The 17,700-nt window shown below is 35.3% G+C and overlaps 1 protein-coding gene across 1 annotated transcript in view; it reads left to right on the forward strand.

Annotated features, from left to right (window-relative positions):
• ADAM2 (ADAM metallopeptidase domain 2) overlaps positions 1-17,700 on the forward strand; it is a 107,100-nt gene that overhangs the window by 50,348 nt on the left and 39,052 nt on the right. The window contains exons 12-14 of the mRNA XM_029936321.1: positions 7,024-7,204; positions 11,558-11,656; positions 11,770-11,965. Coding sequence (XP_029792181.1) covers positions 7,024-7,204; positions 11,558-11,656; positions 11,770-11,965 — 476 coding nt within the window. The remainder of the gene's footprint in view (positions 1-7,023; positions 7,205-11,557; positions 11,657-11,769; positions 11,966-17,700) is intronic.

Here is a 17,700-nt window from a genome sequence, read left to right on the forward strand (position 1 = left end):
GTCTTATATACCATGGGTGATTACATCGTTTCTTTAATGGTTACATAGTTCAAGGTCCTTGAAGGCATGCTCCGGAAAAGGTCATTCTTATCAGGACAGTAGTAAGTAACAGGATTAAGTCATTACAAAAGAGGAATCCCCTAATAATAGTCTGGTTTTAAACATAAGATAAACCTGAAGAATTCTATGAGGAGATATACATTCCTTAAGGCCCTTCATCAGTTATTCAAGGGTAAGATGCTGATCCTTCAAAGCAAATCTTTTGGCAGAGGATTACGTTCACTCCCAACAGCAGACAAAGAGCCAGAAAATAAAGTAAGGGAAGGTCACTGACTGACCTAAGTTGATTCAAAGCCTAAAAGTATATGCCTCTTTGCAAAGCAACGAAAAAATCATAGGATGAACAGAAGCCATATGTGGGGTCCAGGAGGCCAAATATTGTTTGAGGGTATTTTTTGCCTACTGGGCCCCAACACGCATCAGAAGTGCACTCCTTAATTATCATCAACTATATAACCCATCTTTCCATTCACCTCTCCTCTGGTAACCATTAGTTAGCTAGTTCTCTATAGTTAAGGTTCTGTTTCTTGGTTTCCTACCCCCCCCAACTTTTTTTAGTTTTTCCTGTTTTGTTTCTTAAATTCCACATATGAATGAAATCTTTTTGTATTTGTATTTCTCTGACTGACTTATTTGGCATAGCATTTACTCTCTAGGTATCTATTGTATGGCAAATAGCAAGATTTCATTCTTTTTAATGGATGATTAATATTACAGTGTGTGTGTGTGTGTGTGTGTGTGTGTGTGTGTGTGTGTGAGACATCTTCTTTATCCATTCATCAGTCAGTGCACACTTGGGTTGTTTTCATAGTTTGGTTATTATAGATAATGCTGCTTTAAATATCAGGGTGCATATATAACTTCAAATTAATGGTTTTTTATTCTTTGGGTAAATATCTAGTAGTACAATTGATGGATCAAAGGCAAGTTCTATTTTTAAATTTTGAGGACTTTCATACTGTTTTTCAGAGTGGCTGTTCCAGTTTGCATTTCCACAAACAGTAAGAGAGTTCCCCTTTTCTACATCCTCACCAATATCTGTTTTTTCACCATCCCCTTTTAATCCCCAGGTGTCTTTAATTGTGAAATGAGTCTGTTATAGGCAACATAGAGATAGGTCTTCTCTCTGTCATCTATGTCTTTTGTTTGGAGAGTTTAGTTCATTTGCATTCAAAGTAGTTATTCATGTATTTATTGCCATTTTGTTACTTGTATTTTCATTGTTTTTTTAGTATTTCTCCAAACCTTACTTCTCTTTCTCTGTCATAGTTTGCTGGTTTTCTTTAGGAATATACTTGGATTCCAGTCTCCCTCCCCCCCCCGCTTTTTTTTTGGACTCTTTATTTTTTGTATACTTATTCCTACTTTTTGATTTTTAGTTACCATTCAGTTTATACAAACCATCTTCTGCATATAGCAGTCTGTATTAAGCTGGTCATCACTTAATTTTGAACTCATACTTTACCCCTTTCCTCTTTATGTTTTAGATATTCTGTATCATAGTTTACATCCTTTTACTTTTTGCTTCTCTTGACTGATTTTCACTGGTATACTTAATTTTTTTGTTTTTGTTTTTCCTATTTTCTTACTCTTATTTATGGCTTTTATTTTCCACTCACAGAGTCTCCCTTAACATTTCTTGTAGAGCTAGTTTAGTGGTTAAGAATTTTCTTAATTTTTGTTTGTCTGGGAATCACTTTATCTCTTCCTCTATTCTGAATGAAAGCTAGATAGTGTATTATTGGCTGCCCATTTTTCCCTTTCAGCATGTTTTATATATTGTGCCATTCCCTTCTGGCCTATAGAGTTTCTGCTAAAAAATAAGCTGATAGTCTCATGTTATTTCTTTTGTATGTAACTGTTTTCTTTTCTCTTGCAACTTTTACAGTTGTTTTTTTTATCACAGTTATGTGGAGTTTTTTTGGTCATATTAATTACTCTATGTCTTGGTGTGTACCTCTTTGGGTTGATTTAATGGGGAATCTCTGTGCCTCTTGAATTTGGAGCTCAGTATCCCTCCCTAGACTGGAAAAGTTTTCAGCTATTATTTCATCAAATACATTTTTTGAACCCTTTTCTCTTTCTTCCTCTTCGGTATCCCTATATTGCAAACACTATTATGCTTAATGGAGTCATGCAGTCATACTGCATTGAGTCATTATGCAGTATTTGTGTGTCTCTCCCTGTTCAGCTTGATTAATTTCCATTACTGTATCCTCCAGGTCACTGATGCATCCTGCTCCTTCCTGTAGCCCACCATTTATTCCACTTGTTGTTTTCAATTTCATTTATTGAGATCTTCATCTCTGATATGTTATTTTATATCTATTTGTCAAGGGTCTAACTGATATCCTCCATTTTTTCCTGAAGTCCAGTTAGTATCTTTGTAGGATCATTATTTTAAATTACTTATCAGGCATATTACTTATTTCTGTTTCACTTAGATCTCCTTCTGTGATTTTGTCATGTCTTTCATTTGGGACATATCTCGCTGTCTCCTCATTTTGTCTACCTCGCTTTGTCTGTTTCTCTGTGTTAGGAAAGTTGGTTACATCTCCTGCTCTTGAAAGCAGTGGTCTTATGGAGTAGAGGTCTTGTAGTGCCCTGTGGTGCAATGTCTCCTTTTCACCAGAACTTGGCACTGCAAGGGAGTCTTCTATGTGTGCTGCTTGCATCCTGCTGTTGTGCCTGAGTTGCTTTTTCTTTCACTCCAGACATCTGCACTGACTGTGCTTCATCTCTGTGGTGTTAGTGAGACCCAAGCAGTCTGATTCTGAGGGGGTGTGACCACTGGAGGGCTCTGGGGCACTTCAGTGGTGTTAGCAACATTTTCACTGAGCTGATAGTCCTAGGCCAGATACCTCACAATGCGGTGGCCACCTGGCAGGACATGTGGTTGCGTGGCTCCTAGGCTTGAGGCAGCTGGGTGGGGTGTGTGTGCAGTTAACAGACTTTGTGCTGAGCCCAGGGCTGAGGCCAGCAGGTTTGGAGTATGTGATTCCTCAAGAAAACTCATGAGCAGGGTGCACTGCTAGCAGGTTAGGTAGCAAGTGTCTGCACAGTGCCACCTCCTGCAGGTGGCTTTGTGTTTGTGCTTAATATCTGGGAGGAAAGTGGCACCCACCAGCTCCTTTGTTCCTGGAGAAGTCCCCATCACACTCTGAAATCAATATAAACTGATCTTTCTCTCATTGGCCCCAGCTGTTGTGCAAAGTGCAACTTCTATGTTGCCTTTCCAAAGGCTGCTGTCTCCTGAAGAGCAAGGACCCATCACTTTCTGGCTGACCCAGTGCTGAGTCAGCTGACTTTTAAAGCTCCAGGCTCCGAATTCTGCTGGAGCTCATGGAAGTCAGTCTCTCTGGTTTTCAAAGCAAACATTATGGGAATTCATTTTCCTCTATGTGGATCCATTGGTGATCTCCCTTCTCAGAGCCTCTTTCCTGTGGGCAGCTCCCAACCACTATTTACGCCCTTCTTAAGCTCTCTGGTGTGACTTATTCTCTACATTTAGTTGTGGAGTTTCTTCTGCCAGTCTTTGGATTGCTGTCCAGTATATTAATTGGATGTGAGTGACATCTGGTTGTAAACATGGGGTGCGGTGAGTTTAGGGTCCTCCTACCTTGCCATCTTCACAAGCCTAAATTCCACTTATTTTTTTTTTTTAAGTCACTGGGATCTCTAGTGATATTACTTCTTTTATGTCTCATATAATTTGTGTTTTTCTCTTTTTTCCCCAATCTCTCTCTTGGGTTTTATCAAATTAATTAATTTTTAAGGCTTTAAGTCTGCATTTTAATTTTATTGACTCTCATCACTTGTCCAATTTATTTTCTTAATTTTATGCATACTTTGGGGTAAACTAATTTTTTCCTCTAATTTTTTTGTTTATTTTTATTTATTTTAAGAGAGACTGAGAGAGAGAGCGAGCAAGCAAGCTGGGGAGGGGTGCAGAGAGAGAGAATTCACAGGTTCTGCGATCACAGCAATGTGAAGCTCTATCTCACAACCCTGAGGTCATGACCTGAACTGAAATCAACAGTCGGATGTTAAACTGACAGAGCCGTCCAGGAGCCCTCCCCTAGATTTTTCGCGTGAAGACTCAAATATTTTATTTTAAACCGTCTTTCTTTTTGTGTAAGCTCTTTAAGGCTGCACATTTCATTCTAACCACAGCTTCTATTGCATATCATACATGTTGATATTTTGTGTTTCTTTTTCATTTAGTGTCTGTTCCTTCCCGGCTGGTGGGGCAGTCGATCCTCGAGGGTTTCCGAGGGAGGGAGAGAGAATTGGGGGGCAGGGAGCACAGAGAGTGAAGGCAAGACAAGCGTTTCTGATCAAGCCTCTGTTTATTGAGAAAATACCCACACCTATATAGGGTTTAGGGCAGGAAGCTGACCTAGGTTGGTTGCTAGGAAACAGGGTCAAGTGATTTTTTAGGAAAAGGGGAAACCGAAACTGAAATTTCAAACACAGCATCTACAGGATCGGTAAGAGAGTCCAGATCGGTAAGAGAGTTGCAGACTGCAACTCTGGGCAGGGGAGCAATTGACACCACTTAAGCCCAAATGCGGTTGATCTTTTGTTCTACTGGCTTCTCCAGTCTCCAGTCCCAGAATCGTGAATAGCACTTCCCTAGCCGATCTTTGTAATTCAGGCAGCTCCCCTCAGGGAGTGACATTTCCTGCCTGTAAGCTGCCGATTGGCTGAATCTTTGCAGCTTCCCACAATTTAGTCAAAATGTTTTCATTTTCTTTGTAATTCCTTTTGTCTACCAGGTTGTTTTAGAGGTATGTCAGGATTTTCAAATATTTATGGATCATCTAGATGTCTTTTCATTATTGATTTCTGATTTAATATTTATTGCTTTTATATTTACATATTTTGAAATTTATTGAGACTTATTTAATGATAGTAATTATTTTTATCATTTGTTTTTCATTTTTGTTTTATTATTTCTATGCTATACAAACTTCACAGTAAGAGAATGTGTTGAATTGTTGTATATCTGTTTTTAGTTACTAATTGAAATGTCTCTAATAATCTCTTCAATGTTATATTTGAAGACTGATTAATTTTATTACTCATGAGTGTTGCTTCTGAAAAAGACAAATATTGAACACATGTTTTGCTTGCGGATTAAGCAAACGATGATCTCTTCTAGTGTTCTCCACCTCATGAGAACACTGCATCCTGCTGCCGGTGCTTTGCAACATTGTGGTGAGAAGATGAATGTTTGAAACGGGATTAAAACGACAACATCCTGATTGAGATCTGTGTTTATTGGGGCTTAATTTGTTTTTATATTTGAATGTAAGTTCAGAAGCCCCAAAGTAATAACCGCTTAAAACAAAGATAAGTTAATTTTATTTTGGGAAATTAGAATTCTATTAATTGCATGGCATTTCACAGTATAATTTTACATTAATTTCTACACAGTGGCTTTCATATCTCATACTTAATGATGGAAGCTCTAACTACATAGTCACCAATTTTATTCTAATAAAAATATGGCTGTCAACATTACTTTATATAATTTAAAATATGGTTTTGTTTTAGGCCAATTATCTGACTTTTATATAGATCTTACCCTAAATTTACAAAAGGCTAAGAAATGTAGACACTATAAAAGGAAGCTCTGTATTTGACTGAAAATTAGAAGCTCTATTATCAAGGAAAAATGAGAGAATGGAGATTGAGAACTTTGAGCAAGTGTTTGCTAAGATTCAAACTGCAAATTAATTGTCTAGTTGCTTATAATTATGATTGATATTTTCTTTCTAATGACAACATTTATTTATGCCAGGAAGTGTATCCCTTACAAATGAGTTCACACATAGTAAACACATCTTAAATTGCCTAGTTCTTAGTATTATACTGCTATAAAAATTCTCCCTTTGGTTTTTGGTATTTGGACAGAAATCATCTGAATTGTTGGCAATGTAATAATAAGTTAATTATTTGTGGTTATTATAATGATAGGGTATGTTCAATTGGGATGTGACCTCCCCCTAAAAAGTTTAAATTTCTTATTTTTTCATGATCCTCATGTAAATAACATTTACATTTCCCTGTGGTGATCCAAAGGACTAAGGTTTGAGTCTCCAGCTGTAAAATTCAATAACTTCATATTAGCTATATCTGTCATCAAATTATAAATCTTTATGCATATAACTTTTTCATGTATTAATACTATGCAGAATAATAAAAGTCATAATGCAACATTAATAAAATAATGTACTATTTATAAAAGATAGTTTATTCCACTGGGCTCATTTATTTAAAAAATAGAGAGAAAGCTCTTTACTCTGTGCTAGAGAACAAAATAGTTGGAATGCCTTTTCTCCTGGAGCTAAGAAACTAGTAGGGGAAGATAATGAACAAATAATTAAATAAATAATATTTTTGTGGTTGATAAATATTTTAAAGAATAACAAATGTCACTGAAAGAATAAAGATGTAATGGAATGGTATTTTAGATGTGTGCTCAGAAATGTTGTCTCTGAGTAAAGAATTGGTACTGGACTTCTGAGTTTAGGTGATATATTAGGGCATTAGCAACAACTATCTGAGCTCTCAGCACTTTAGGATTTCCTAAGAATAAATATAGATAAAGGAGTGGAAAGCTCAATCTCATTTGTTAATAAAGGATATTATAATGTTTAGGAGTCATGTAAGGAAAAAGAAGCAACAAATGGAACAGTACTCTGTGAGGCAGGAAATATACAAGAAAACAAAAGAATGAGTGTAAGATAAGAACCAATAAAATTCTATGATTTATTGCTGAGTATTTAATCTAAATTCTTGAAAAACTGACTTCCCTTGCACAGAAAATAAAATTTTGACACTAACAAAATGGAGCACTTTGACTGTTGTGGAATGCTATTAAAAAGCTTTAGTCAAAGTCTAGGCGATTTATGAAGCAATACTTATATAAAAACCTGAAGATCGATGTATGTTTAGTCATTCCAGTGGTGTGAAGACCTTTAGCACCTGCAGCATGGAGGACTTTGCCAAGTTTATTTCAAAGCCATCCTCCCAGTGTCTTCAAAATCAGCCACGCATAGATCCATCATACAAATCTGCGGTTTGTGGTAATGGACAAGTGGAACAAGGAGAACAATGTGACTGTGGGAATGAAGAGGTTAGTACTCATTTGGAAGATATATGTGAAAAATTAGGGATAAATTTTTATACTGCCATTTCCCCTAATGCATCAAAATCACTTTTCTGCAAAAAAGATAAAAACACACATAGAAATTATAATAAACTGATAAGTGCACTTATATGTAAGGATATGGATTCAGTGGTTCATAGATTATCCATACAGATGATTTTCAAGGTCATTAATCCTATAACTGAGCTGACCTAGGTTTTCACTTTCCCTCTGGAGTGTGTTCTTCCCTAGTACAGGAGTACGTCAGAGATATTTTGGATTTGTTCCAGAAAACCAGAATAAAGCGAGTATCACAATAAAATAAATAAAATGATTATTTTTGATTCCTAGTACATATAATTATATGCTTATATTATCTTGTAGTCTATTAAGTGTGAATAGAATTATGTCTAAAAAAACAAGGTACATATCTTATTTAAAAATACTTTACTGTTAAAAAATGCTTTCAGCAAGTCATAATCTTGCCTTTATGCTGATGGCTGCTGACTGATCAAGGTGGTAGCTGTTGAAGGTTGGAGTGTCTGTGACAGTTTCTAAAATAAGATAACAGGGGGGCCTGGGTGTCTCAGTCAGTTAAGCGTCCAACTTCAGCTCAGGTCCTGATCTCATGGTTCATGGGTTCGAGCCCTGCATCGGGCTCTGTGCTGACAGCTCAGAGCCTAGAGCTTGTCTTTGAGTTCTGTGTCTCCCTCTCTCTGACCCTTCCCTGCTCATGCTGTCTCTCTCTCTCTCTTTCTCTCAAAAATAAATAAAACATTAGAAAATAAAATAAAAATAACAATGAAGCTCCCTGCGTTGGTTGGCTCTTTTATGAATAGTTTCTCTATAAGTATGTGGTGGTGTCTGAGCACATTTTACCCACAGTAGAACTTCTTTCAAATTGGGGTTAATCATCTCAAACTCTGCTGCTGTTTAATCAACTAAATTTATATAATATTCTAAATCTTTGTCATTTTAATAATCTTCACAGCATCTTCAGTGGGAGGAAATTCCATCTGAAAAAGACACTTTCTTTGCTTGGCCATTAGAGGGAACTCCTCATCTGTTGTTTTATCATGAGATTTCAGTGATTCAATCACATCTTCAGGCCTCATTGCCAATTCTAGTGTTTCCTCTATTTCCATCACATCTGTAATTACTTCCTACACTGAAACCTTGACCCCCTCAAAGTTATTCATGAAGATTGGAATCAACTTGTTCCAAAATCCTGTTAATGTTGGTATTTTGACCATTTTCAATAAATCATGATTGCTTTTTATGGCACCTGGTATAGTGTGTCCTTTCCAGAAAGTTTTCAACTTACTCTGGTGAGGTCCATTAGAGAACTCACTATCCATTGCAATTATAGCCTTACAAATTGTAAGTTGAAGTGACTCTTTGATCAATAGGCTAGAGAATGTATGTTGTATTAGTAAAAACAAAAACAACATTAATCTCATTGTGCCTCTCCATCAGAACTCTTGGGTCATCAGGTGCGTTGTCAATGAGCAGTAATATTTTAAAAGGATTCTTTTATTCTGAGCTGTTTCTCGACAGTGGTTTTAAACCAGGTTGTAAACAGATGTGCTGTCATCCAGACTTTGTGGTTCCATTCATCAGGCTCAGACAGAGTAGATTTAGCATAATGTTGAAGAGCCCTAAAGTTTTTGAAACGGTAAATGCATATTTCCTTCAACTAAATGTCAGAGCTGCATTAGCCCCCAACAAGAGTCAGCCTATCCTTTGAAGCTTTGAAGCCAGACATTACCTTCTCCCCCCTACCTTGTCTTTCAATGCAAGGTTGCTTTATCTATATTGAAAATTTGTTGCTTAGCATAGCCACCTTCATTAATGATCTTAGCCACATCTAGATAACTTGCTACAGCTTCCACATCAACACTTGCTTTGCACTTTTACGTGATGGATACAGCCTCTTTCTTTAAACCTCATGAAGCAACCTCTGTTAGCTTCAGACCTTTCGGCAGCCTCCTCACCTCTCTCAGCATTCGTAAAATTGAAGAGAATTAGGGCCTTGCAGTGGATGAGGCTTTGGCTTAAGGAAATGTTATTAGCAATAATGCCATTTTGCTTTCTTATCATTTATGCATTCAGTCATTTTTAATTTCCTTCAAGAACTGTTCCTTTGCATTCACTACTTGGCTAACTTTTTGGCATAAGAGGCCTACCTTTTGGCCTCTTGCAGCTTTCAACATGCTTTTCTCACTAAGCTTAATCTTTCCTAGCTTTTCATGTAAAGTGAGAAACATCTGACTCTTCCTTTCTCTTGGACACTTAGAGGTCATTATAGGATTATTAATTGGCCTAATTTCAATGTTGCTGTGTTTCCTGGGATAGGGAGGCCTGAGAAGAAGGAGATAGGGGAGAAGTTCATCAGTGCAGCAGTCAGAACTACTCAATTAAGTTTATTGTCTTATATGGGCAATGGTTCATGACACTCTACAAAATCACAATAGTACATCAAATGTCACTGAAAACAGATCACCACTACAAATATATTGAAAGAATTACCAAAATGTGACACAGAGACTGAAAAATGATGCTGGTAGACTTGCTCAATTTAGGGTTTTCACCTTACATTAAAAAAAAATAGTATCTGCAAAGTACAATGAACTGAAGCACAGTAAAATAAGGTAATGCTCATATTTCTTCCAAGCCTAAGATATGCTGGCATTCAGGAAAATAGATACAAAATTTTCACAATTCAACAAGAAAATGAGTCACATTTGTGGCTTTGAATATTTTAATGCAGGTCAATATTTAAGTAAAAAATGTTTGGATTATACACAATCAACAAATGCATGTTTTACAACCCACAAAAATCTTAGATAAAGCTGCTGGATTGGAGGGAGGAGGGAGGACTAGAGATAAAAGAATGCACTAAGGGAGAGAGAGATTGTGAAACTCACAACGGGTGTATGGATGTGAAAAAAATCAATACATGAAAGAAGTTCAGTATTCCCTACAGAAATAGCTAAAGTTATTATTGTGTACCCTCCCCAATATGAAAGTGAGCTTTCAAATTTTTAACATATTTATTTGTTTTTGAGAAAGAGAGAGAGAGAGAGAGAGAGAGAGAGAGAGAGAGATGGACGGAGGGAGAAATTGGGCAAATGGGGAGGGACAGAGAGAGAGGGAGACAGAATCCAAAGCGGGCTCTAGGCTCTGAGCTGTCAGCACATGGCCTGACCCGGGGCTCAAACCTACAAGATATGAGATCATGACCTAAGCTTAAGTCAGATGCTCAACCAACTAAGCCATCAAGGTGCCCCAGAAAGTGAGCTTTCAGATACCCAGTTGGGTGATGTACTGCTTTTAAGGAATATTTTCAGGTACCTACTTGTTTTTTCTTGTTTGAGTCTAAATGAAAACACTTTGAAAATTTCTAGTGAAAATTGAAAAAAGTGTATCTTAGTTCTATGAATTCTAATATGATTGAGCCAGCCCCTGGATATAACTTTACTCTCTGGAATCCCATATGGGTAACAATAACAATAACATTGGCTAGGCAGATTAGTTCTGGAAAATACTTCAAATTTACTTTACCTTAAAAAGTATTATGCTATGACTCATATTAAGACTAGGGAAATCCACGACTTATTTTTATGTAACTTATTGAAATTTTCATCCAATTTACCCTATTCCATATCCCTGACAATTTAAAAGTGTGTGTGTTTGTGTGTGTGTGTGTGTGTGAGCATTATCTCTCCAACCTTCTCTATTCTTATCTGTTGCTTTTATTAAGTGTAATAATATAATTTTTGTAAACAAAAACATGTGGATGAATCATAACATTCATCAAGGCATAATAAGATATGGATGAGTGATAATTTCAGTTATATTTAGAAATATCATTTTCTAACTCTTTGCGTTTAGAAAATAAAAGTAAATTAAACTTTGAACATTCTATAAAAGTCACAGACTTATTAAAACACACTACGTTCCTAACGGTTGATTATGAACCAGTCACTATAATGAAAATGATAAATTTATGTTTCTTTTATGTCTTGTATTTAACTATCTCTTTGTCTGCAAGAACCTGAGAGCTTGATGTTTGGGCTTTGGTGAACTCAGAGTTTCAGAAAAATCCTACTACCAATATAGTCAAACCTACTCTAGGAATATAAAGAGTATACAGGGTTGCAGAGTAGTAGCCAATAAATATCTGTGAGGTAAATGAATAAGTGGCTCTATTTTTTGTGTTTGCTAACATGCAATTTAATCATCTATCTGTATATTATATAATATGTTGTCACCATTAAAATATCTGTCTAATGTGAGTAAAAGTTGGAAGGTACTCAGAGCATTTGATTTGCCTTTCAGGACTGTGCTGCTAACTCAAACTCATGTTGTGATCATACCACATGCACACTGAAAGTTGGTTCAACTTGCGATATTGGTGAATGTTGTAAAAATTGCCAAGTAAGAGCCTTTAAGATTTTTCTGTATTATCTACATGAACAAAGTCATCTTTTTTATGCTATTTATATGTTCACACTCTGCTTTATTCAGTATTATTTATTCCATTCCATCAGTATTCGGCAAAAGGAGAAATATGTAGGCCTTCCTCTGATGAATGTGATCTCCCTGAATATTGTAATGGAACATCTGCAACATGTCAAGATAACTTTTTTATTCAGAATGGGCATCCATGTGGAGAGAATCAATGGCTTTGTCTGAATGGAAGTTGTATAAGTGGGATAAAACAGTGTGTGGATGTATTTGGTGAAGGTATTTATTATAATTTTATTTCTTATATATGTGTTTTCTGGAAACCAAAAAGAAATAGATGTTGATACATAATTGTGACTTTAAAAATAATGTGATTTTTAGTATATATATCTATATATATCTTAAAGGATTATAGAAAAAAGATAGGGAATACTTTACAAAAATATCAGACAACTTATCTGGAATTAAAGTTATGAATTATCTACACAAAATAATAAAGGAAAAGATTCAGTCTATGGGCTCTTCATTTGATAAGGAAAAAAAAGTAGACTGAATATAAGTTACACTTCCCTCTCTCACTCCCTATCCACAGTTTTCTTAGCAAAAATAAATGCATATGGCTGTGGACATTAAAGGATCATAAATATAAACTGGCATTTAAGTACAATTTAAATCACACATGCGGATACACACAGCCAGAGATACACACATTCACACCTGGAAACTACAAGGATTATGAAAATCCCAAAAACGAGTAATGATGATCTAGTAACTAGAAATTCATTGAAAGATGATGTGCTTTGAGGTTGAAAACCAAAAGGAAAACCATGGCACAAAATATACGTGGAATCTTCTCTGAAGATAATGGAGACAGCAGCAACGGCAACAGCAGTTCTTGTCAGAAGAGGTAAGAGTGATTGACAGAGGAAACATTTAGGATATTCATATAAATAGCCAAGTGGCTCAACATTTTCCCCCACTGTAACGAGTAATTGCCCACTTTAATTTCTGCGTAAAAAGGAGTTGGAAAGTAATGATCAACTCCTCAAATGGATATACAGTGACATAGAATGACTATTGGTTTGAAGAAAGGCAAAACAAAGATATAAGGAAAGAAACTTCTAGAATGGTAAAGTGCTCTCCCAGGGAACTAGGTGATTTGAACAACAAAGGATATTTTGAAGAAAGATATCTCTTTTTTTATCTCCATCTGTCCTATCTCCTCTCTCTCTCTCTCTCTCTCTCTCTCTCTCTCTCTCTCATCTATATGTTATCTATCTAATATCATTGATATCTACCTATCTCTTATCTATATCTCTATCATGTCTAATCATCTGTACCACCAATTTATTTATTCCTATCTATCTAATCTATATATACACACAGATGAATAAAGAAAAATAAAATCTTGATCTGAAAGGTATACTTGTTAAAATGTAAAAATGAGCATATTGGTTTGATCATTGAAAAGGTAGAGCTTCTGTTGGAGCTGGCAGGTAGAATTGTGAATTTCACCCAATGCTAAATGGATTTTTTTTAAAAAGTATATGAAAGCACATACTTGAACTCATAATTTGCTTTCCAAATCTATTTCTGTAAGGACTGGTTGTGAATGATGCTTAAAAAGCTGGGGGGTGGTGGGACTAAACGAGGAGTCAAAAGAATTAAGCAAGAAGAAATAATCATCATAGAAATTAACAAAATTCATTGTTGACTAATGAACTTATCTTTTAAAAAGTACATATTTTAAAATATAGAGAATAGTATGAAATGAAGTTACTAATGTCAAAAATATAAGTTGACCCCTTGAAGAGTAAAAGTAGAAAAAAACGTTTCACCAGGAAATATTAAAGATGACTTAAGAATCTTTAAAATGTTTTTAATGTTTATTTTTGACAGAGAGAGAGAGAGAGAGAGAGAGCGCGCATAAACTGGAGAGGGGCAGAGAGAGGGGGAGACACAGAATCTGAAGCAGGCTCCAGGTTCTGAACTGTCAGCACAGACCCTGACACAGAGCTAGAACTCACGAATGGTGAAATCATGATCTGAGCCTAAGTCAGACACTTAACTGACTGATGCTTTCAGAATCTTAAGAATGTCTTGAAATAAAAAAATACATAAAGAGATCATACCAAAACTACTCAGAAAAAATTAAACATCTAAAGTGGGAGAAAAAGACACAATACCTTTGAAAAATCAAGTGGGAGTCAGATTTCTTGTCAACAATTATAGATGCTAGATGACAAAATAAATATAAGGACTAGAAGAAACTAACTGCCCACCTTGAATTCTTAATTAGCAAAAATATGCTGTACATCTTTTTAATAAATGTGTTTGAACAACTGTACATTCACATGCAAAAAAATGGACCTTACACCAAATAAGAATTAAATTAAAATGTATTACGGACCTAAATGTAAGAGCTAAAACTATAAAACTTTTAGAGGAAAACAGGTGTAAATCTTAGTGACCTGGGATTAGGCAGTGTTTTCTTAGATATGACACCTAAAACACAAGTGATGAAAGAAAAAGGCATAAATTGGACTTAAAAATTTCAAAAGCTTTTCTTCTTCAAGAAAGTGAGGAGAGGGGTGCCTGGGTGGCTCAGTCGGTTAAGTGTACGACTCTTGGTTTTGGCTCAGATCATGATCTCATGGTTCATGGGTTTGAGCCCTGCATTGGGCTCTGCACAGACAGTGTGGAGCCTGCTTGGAATTCGCTTTCTCCATTTCTTTCTGCCCCTCCCCTGCTTGCTTGCTCACTCTCAAAATAAATAACTAAACACAATAAAAAAGAAGAAAGTGAAAAGACAGTTTACTGAATGGGAGAATATATTTGCAACCATATTTTTAATTATAGATATATAAGATATAAGAAACTCACCCCACTAAACAATAAAAAGATAATGTAGTTCAACAATTAAGCAAAAAAACTAGACTAGACATTTCTAAAATAAGACATAGAAATGATTAATTACATGAAACTTGCTCAACATTATTAGTCATTAAGGAAATTTAAATTAAGACCACAACAAGATAGTTCTTCACATTTACTAAAATAGCCATAATTAAAACACAATAGCAATTGTTGTGAGGATATGGCAAAATCTGAACTCTTATGCATTGCTGGTGGGAATATAAAATAGTACAACTGTGTTAGAAAGCAATTTGGAAGTTCATCAAAAAGTTGAACTTAGCAGTTTAACCCCTGATATATACCCAAGAACACGGAAAACATATGTCCCCAAAACCTTCCATACAAATGTTTACAATACCATTATTCATAATGACCAAAAGGTAGAAACAACCCAAATATTCATCAATTGATGACATAGTAAACAAAATGCAGAATATTATTTAGTCAATAAAAATTAATGAAGTGATGAAGAGTGGTTTTTAATTCCCATGTTTGTAATCCCCTAATGTACTTTTAGTATTGATTTCGAATTTAATTACATTGTTTTCAGAAAACATAATTCAGTATCCAGAGAACATAATTTATATGATTTCATTCCTTCTCAGTTTGTTTAAGCTCTCTAGGTCTCAAGAGTATGACCATTTTGGAGAATTTCCAAATGAATGGAGAAGGATATGTATCCTGCTTTTGTTGGATAGGGTGTTCATTGATATGTTAGAGATAGTTCATTTGTAGAGTTGTTCTAATTTTGTATTTCCTTACTGATCTTCCATTTGTTCTGTCCATTTTTGAGACTTGACAGAAAATCAGCTATTATTTTTACCTGCTTCTTCCTTCAATTCTGTCAGTTACTTAGTAGGTTTTGGTGCTTTGATCTTAGGGGATATGTTTATAATATTTTCTGTAATATTTTCTTCATGGGTTGACAATCTTATCATTATAAAAATTCTTTGGTTGTCTTTAGAAACAATTTTTTCTTATACTGCATTTTTTTCTATGTTCTATAGCCACTCCAACTCTCTGTGTTATTGTTCTGTTCTGGGTTTTGTATTTATTCCTTCGTGATTGTGGATTGCCATGCCTGGTATGGTATCTGTCTCTCTGCCTTTTCTACTGGATTCTATGAGAGATTTTTCTCATTTGCCCAATGTGTAAGAGTTGCTTAGTTAGTTTTTAGTTTTTTGAGATGAAATTTTTTCATATGTAGCTGCAGAGTTGGTGTTCCTGTGGGAGGAGGTGACTTCAGAATCTTATGTTGCCATCCTATAATGGAAACTCTCACCATTAGCATTTTAAAGATGTTACTTTATTATCATATTGTTTCCATATTTTCTAAAGAAAATCTGTCAAATTGTGTCTCTTTTCTCTTTAAGCCATCAAGAATTTCTTTGTTAGCTGTTTTCACATCATATATTTGGATGTATTTGCGTATATGTGTGTGTTTAATTCTTCTGTGAGTTTCTTGGAACACTTGATGTAAATACTGTATTATTATATGGATTTTCTTAAAATTTCAAATTATATTGAATAATATCTCCATAATTTTAATTTATTTTTGATACTTTGTCTTCTTGCATACTTATCTTTGTAATTTATATAATGTATCATGTTCTCTTTATCAACTATTTTAATATAGGTAGATATATTTATATTTTTCCTTGAATGATAAAGACGTTTCTAGTTATATTTCTTTCATTGTCTCCAATTTTTGCCTCTTGAAGCTCTGCTTTCAGTCTAAAGTGGTTTTTTTAATAGATACTACTATTATCTTTTTCTTCTGTTAAGTGTATGAAATGAGGAACTTTAATTAAATCAGAAAGTGATATGTATTAAGCGTTGGTTAGAGCTTAAAGTTCAGTCTGTCTAGTTCACTGTTGTTTCTATGGCCATAACTTTCCAGGGTTTTCAGCTGAGAGTTGGTATATTTACTGAACTCTTTCCCTTGGCAACTATGTAACCACAACATAGAAAGTGAAGAAATATCCACACTGCTTTATGGAAGCCATCTCCTTATATTTTAATCTCCTGCTCTTCACACATTTAAAAGCAGGAAAAATTCTTGAGGAGGAGAATGAACTATATGTTGAGACCCCTTGAGTCTCTAATCTTGTCACTGTAGCTATGAAGATCCTTCAACTTTGGCTTATTTTTAAGTCCACCAAACGGCCTGTTTCCCTACCTAGTCAAATAATTTTCACTTGTCACCCATAACCAGGTTTTAAAATGCCTTCTGGTATAAAATAAACTGCTAATTTCCAGTTTACTAGAGCCTGTGGGAGTTTCAGCTGAGATCGGACCCTCTTACGGTGTGCCATTTTTCTTCAGCTCCAGAATGCAATGGTTAAATCTTCCTATCAAAGATTTTTGGCTTACTCCTTCAACTACAGTAGAACTAATGGAGGTTTTAATAAATAATATCCATTGGTTGGATTTTATGAGAACTGAACACATTATGTGCATGGATTGGATAGTGAATGTAAGAACTGAGACTCCACGATGTTTTGGTCCAAGAAAAATATACAACAAGATATTAGTTTAGTGGTTTGACTTGAAAAGACATTTATATAAATTAGGTTACTGACCAATAAGTCAACTTTTAAACTTGACTCTTACAGGTACTCTTACAGATATCCAGACTTGCTAAAAATCAGAAGATAAACTGCACACCATGGTTAATTTTAAGATATCTTTTTGGCAAGAGGGTTTTCAACTTTTAAATATTTCATTGAAATGATTTTGTGTGATCTTAAATCTAGGTTCATCTTCTTTTTATTTTATTTAATTTTATTTTTTAAGTAGTTTATTGTCAAATTGGTTTCCATATAACACCCCACGCTCTTCCTCACAAGTGCCCTCCTTCATTACCACCACTCCTTTCACCCCTCTTCTTCCCCTCTCAACCCTCGGTTCGCTTTCAGTATTCAATAGTCGCTCAGGTTTTGCGTCCCTCTCTCTCCCCAACTCTCTTCCCTCCTTCCCCTCCCCATGGTCCTCCATTAGGTTTCTCCTGTTCTCCTGTTAGACCTATGAGTGCAAACATATGGTATCTGTCTTCTGCCTGACTTATTTCGCTTAGCATGACATCCTCGAGGTCCATC

This window comes from Suricata suricatta, chromosome 1 (genome assembly GCF_006229205.1).
Source record: "Suricata suricatta isolate VVHF042 chromosome 1, meerkat_22Aug2017_6uvM2_HiC, whole genome shotgun sequence".
NCBI classification, from domain to species: Eukaryota; Metazoa; Chordata; class Mammalia; order Carnivora; family Herpestidae; genus Suricata; species Suricata suricatta.